This window comes from Bidens hawaiensis, unplaced genomic scaffold (genome assembly GCF_021521415.1).
Source record: "Bidens hawaiensis isolate Kalapana, Puna unplaced genomic scaffold, B.hawaiensis_p1.1 tig00001143_1, whole genome shotgun sequence".
In the NCBI taxonomy this organism is placed as follows: domain Eukaryota; kingdom Viridiplantae; phylum Streptophyta; class Magnoliopsida; order Asterales; family Asteraceae; genus Bidens; species Bidens hawaiensis.
The window spans coordinates 3,931,116-3,936,597 of NW_027491065.1; the positions used below are offsets into that span (position 1 = coordinate 3,931,116).

Consider the following 5,482-nt stretch of genomic DNA (forward strand, 5'->3'; position numbering starts at 1 on the left):
ACTTGATTATGGATTTTAATCAAATAAATTATATTGTCACATTTAACACTATTATTGTGTGATGAACAATCACGTTGCATATTGCAAGGTTTAACCCGCTTTTCTTTTAACGGCTAAACTATCTATCTATTGCAAGGCTTGACTCTGAAGATTCAAATGAAAAGAACACCTATTACACATTTGACACCATTGAGCCAAATGCCTGTTAATTTTAACCCACTAAATAGTTAAAACCATCTAGCTAGTAGCTACAATGTTAAAGCCTTCAATTATAGGCTTGTCGTTCCAAGTTACAAAGTTTCTTTCCACAACTTCTATTTTATAAATTATTATCATATTTAACATGATATATTGATACAAAATATTCAAACATTTATACTACATAATTAAACTTTGTCTTTAAATAATTTAATTCTTCACAAAACTTTAATGATTTTAAAAACCCAAAAATTTGGGATGTTAGCTGTCAATCGATTGATAAAATTAGCTATTTTGAAATTAAGATACCATGACAAGTATAATAACATATCAAATGAGGAAAAAAAATTAAAACACTCGCTATCATCCATTAATAATATCACGATTCTATTAAGATTCATAGAAAAACAACACCTAATAAGAGTAGTTTATTTTTGTGCCTTTTTGTAATGTCCATGGGTTCTTTGGTAGCCGAAGGTTATATCATTTCCAATTTTCATCAAACAGATATTTTATTTGAATATTAATTTATCATTTAATAATCAAAAAACAAATACCAGAATCAAAATAAATACGGAGAGATGTCTTTACGTTAATCCAACACGTCCTTTTAAGCTCAACAAAATCTTTTCAACAGTATTCAATTTTATTTTATGACATGACGCTAGGGCTAGCTTTACAAGAATATTCCGGCGATGACCTCCAACCGCCGGCGGAGAAAACCCTGCTCGGAAAATACGAGCTCGGGAAGCTTCTCGGCTATGGCGCTTTCGCTAAAGTCTACCACGGCCGAGATATCGAATCGAAACAGAGTGTTGCTATTAAGGCTATCAACAAGCAGAAAATTATTACGGGTGGTTTAGTCGCTCATGTTAAACGCGAGATAGCCGCTATGAGACGGCTGCGACACCCGAACATCGTTCGGCTGCACGAAGTGCTGGCGAACCAGAAGAAGATTTACTTTGTTTTGGAGTTTGCGGAAGGAGGTGAGTTGTTTTCGAAAGTAGCTAAGTGTCGGTTTAGCGAAGATCTCAGTCGGCGGTATTTTCAACAGCTCATATCCGCGGTTGGATACTGCCACTCCCGCGGTGTTTATCACCGTGACTTGAAGTTAGAAAACCTCCTGTTGGATGAAAAATGGAACCTCAAAGTTAATGATTTTGGATTATCGGCGGTGACTAATTATCAAAACCAAATCCAATCCGACGGACTATTGCACACGATGTGCGGTACTCCGGCTTATGTGGCGCCGGAGATCTTTGCGAAGAAAGGTTACGACGGTGCCAAGGTGGATATACATTTTCATTCTCATTTTTATTTAAATACTTTACACTAATAATAAATCCAGCTTAAATTACTGTACGAATACAAGCCTTTTCTAAAATCATAATTGCTTTAAACAAAATTTTATTTTTTAGTTACACTAATAAATCCTTCTTTACTACTAATAAATCATATGCAGAGCCGGCTGGAGTGCTGGGCAACCCGCGTGACTGGCCGGACACTTAATTTTTAGGGCATAAATTTTTTTTATAATTCTTTTAATTTTTTTTAATAAATTGATACAAATCTTAATCCTCTTATTGGATAATGGGCTCAATATTTTTTTACGCATAACCCATTTGAGATATTGGGCCTACGGGTTTTTTTATTTCGTCATCTGTTAGGGCATAGGCCTTTTTATCTCAGCTCGGCCGAGATATTTAAATTCTCGGAGACGGCCCTGATCATATGAAAATTGTTTTAATACAATAAATGGAACCCGCACTCTGCACAGTAAATTATTTTTAGCTCTAAATATTACTCCTATTCTGTTGCACACTAAACTAATGAAACTAAACTACTACTGTATTGTGTAGGTAGATATCTGGTCATGTGGAATTATATTATACGTTCTCAGCACCGGTTATCTGCCGTTTAACGATCCTAATCTGATGGTGATGTACCGCAAGATTTACAAAGGCGAGTTTAGGGTTCCGAAATGGATTTCACGGGACCTAAAACGATTCTTATCGCGACTTCTCGACACGAATCCTGAAACCAGGATCACCATCAAGGAAATTATCAATGATCCGTGGTTCCGAGTCGGCTACAAAGACGCCAACTTGTTTTCCGATCATTTCGAGATGAAATGCGGCGACGACGGTTGCCGGAACAGTAGTTTGAAGAGTTTGAACGCGTTTGACATAATATCATTTTCGTCCGGTTACAATTTGTCCGCTTTATTCAGTGATGAAGACGGTGGTGAGATGTTTCTGTCGACGGTTGCGGCCGAAGAGATAATTGAGATGGTGGTGCATGCGGCGGAGGAAGAGCGGTTGACGGTAGCTGCAAGGAAGAAGTGGTGGGTGAAGGTTGATGAGGGGCATAGTTGTAATTTCACGTTGACGGTGGAGGTCAAACGGTTGACCGTGGATATAATGGTGGCTGAAGTGAGGTGGAGGGGGGGTGAGGCTGAACCCGGTCCAGAAATATGGGAAGGTAGGCTTAGACCGCGGTTGAGCGGTTTGGTTTATCGACCAGACGGTCCGGTCGCCGGTAAATGAAAATCGTGCCGAGTATTAGACGAATGATCCCCGAGTATCATCCGTTAGACCGAGTGCTAACAACTTCCTAGTCAACTTTGTTATTAGCGTCTAACGACCTGTACGATCAATGCTTGTTTATATGAAATTTATTGTAATTTTGTCTAGCGAATTTTAAAATGCTACGTAAAGATGCAAGTGTATCAATTGACGTAAGCCTTTGTATATGGTATATACATGTGATAAATTAAACTTTTATATAGCTGTATATTTTTTAAATTTAGATCTCCACATAGGATGCCAAGTAGATGTCATGTCAATATTTCTTATTATATTATAACGCACAACCCGTTTATCTATTATAGCTCATGGCCCGTAAGACTTTATATAATTTTGAAAAATAAAATATCATGTGATACAGGTTTCAATAAAATATCATGGTATATACATGTGATAAATTAAACTTTTATATAGCTGTATATTTTTTAAATTTAGATCTCCACATAGGATGCCAAGTAGATGTCATGTCAATATTTCTTATTATATTATAACGCACAACCCGTTTATCTATTATAGCTCATGGCCCGTAAGACTTTATATAATTTTGAAAAATAAAATATCATGTGATACAGGTTTCAAATCCAATACCTCATGTTTCAAACCAAATATGCTTACCAACCCAACTAACGTGGTAATCATGTTAGAATTTTTGACTTAACATATACAAATGTAATTTCTCTTCAACTATAAAACCAAAATTATACTTAATTGTTAGCATTTTTATATTTCACAATATCACATTTTCTTCTCATATATCTTTAACACAACCATTTAAGTTTGTTCATCATTTCTCTTTTCATTTTAAAATATAATATATTTTTATTTATTTTCTTTTACAACCAAACATTAGTCTTTGTAATTTTAGTTTTTAAATCTGTGACAACATTTTGTTATAAATATCATCTTTATACACACAATATTTAAAATAACAATATCGTTATGAATATTTTATTTTTAAAATAAATCTAACATCAACGTTTTATTTTCAACTTAAATTATAGTGCATAATATATCAAATATTTATTAAAAAAGTCATAAATAAAAATTAATATATGAAATAACTGAATTTAAATATTATATATGATAATTTTTATTTTTTTTATATTTTTCACCCGTATAGAACACACGCTCTAACCTAATATATTAAATACTAGTTTGAGACCCGTGTATTACACGTGGAATTAATAAAAATTATAATATTTAAGCATTAAGCAAAATACAATCATTAACACAATTATCATATATTGTCAATAGTCAATACAATGACAACTTACATAAAAAATTTCAGAAATTACAAAACAAACATTACGCAAATATTTTACAAATAAGAGAAAATTTTCTTGTACACTACATTTGTGGTTGTATTGGTCAGGTTACCTTGCTATTCATGAATCAGAATCTTTAGCCCGCACCTGCTTGTAACTCTTGGCAAGGCGACGTATAGCTGTCCATGTGAGAACACGAGTTCTTTCAAGTACAAACCGTGTCATTGATATAAAGTTGTATCAACCGTGTCATTGATATATTCTAAACTACTTATGGTATCTGAACTTAAGTACTCTACTTCATCACCTGGAAAAAACTTGAGTTAACTATCATTAATCTCATCAACAATTTCGTTTGTTTGTGCAAGTATGGCTCTATCCTGAAAGTAATGTTGGTTCTCATAATCATGTAGAATATCAGGATATACAAAGTCAAAAAGTTTTGATATATGATCAATATAATCTTTTATAAGTAGACCGTTAGGTATATCTATCGTAGCAACACCATCATTAAATTTTGTCAATTATTAAGAACACTTAACACTTACCTACATATTAACTAAACTAAACAACTTGAACTAATTTTTATCATACACACAAGCATCAACCTCTCACTTAACTATAAGATCTGAAAGATAATTGCATACCTTTGGGCAAGTGATTTAATAGCAATGCACTTAGTTATGCTAACCATTAATTGTCGAGATGTTTTACTTATGCACGGATAAGGCAGCTACATTTTTTGACGAATTGTGCTATAGGTCTTGAAATACAATATGCAATTAGCTGCACATGAAAAAAATAAAATGATAAGATTGGTTGCAAATTTCTAATTATATCCTCCATGCTCATTTTTGACCAGTAATTAATTCTCAACACGAAACCAAAACTGGTCACGTAATTGAAAATTTTAATCTAAAACCAATTTTGATCTGAAATTGATCAAAAATCATAAACTGCCAAAAAAAAGCGCCCCTCTCAATAGCTTATATGCCCGTGTGACACACGGTTTAAAATAATTTTTTTTTTGTTAAAACATATTAATATATATAATCTAGATTAATCAAAAAGGTTAAAAAAATCATACAACACTCAGCCACTTTTCACATCATTGCTTGCTATTTTATATAAACAAACAACTTATGTGTCAAAATTTGCTAATTTATCAAAGTTTAATTAAAGAAAAAGACTGAAGAGGTATGCACCCGCCTTAACATCGAGCGGGGCGGGTCAACCCACAAGATATAGAACAAGAGGCTTGAAATCAGGATGTCATGAAGACACAAAGCCAAAACCTATGCGCGTGGCGCATATCACATATGCTCACGCATATCACATATGCTCACGCATCACATATGCTCACGCATATCACATCTGCGCGGGGCGCATCTGCGTGTGGCGCGTATCACATATGCTCACGCATATCACATCTGC

General features: G+C 34.0%; 1 protein-coding gene across 1 annotated transcript; it reads left to right on the plus strand.

Annotated features, from left to right (window-relative positions):
• Positions 1-815: 815 nt before the first annotated feature.
• Positions 816-2,744, plus strand: LOC143560554 (CBL-interacting serine/threonine-protein kinase 14-like). Its single transcript, XM_077048837.1, has 2 exons — positions 816-1,486; positions 2,058-2,744. Exons 1-2 carry the CDS (start codon positions 857-859, stop codon positions 2,742-2,744), a joined length of 1,317 nt encoding a protein of 438 aa, XP_076904952.1. The 5' UTR covers positions 816-856.
• The last annotated feature ends 2,738 nt before the right edge of the window (positions 2,745-5,482 follow it).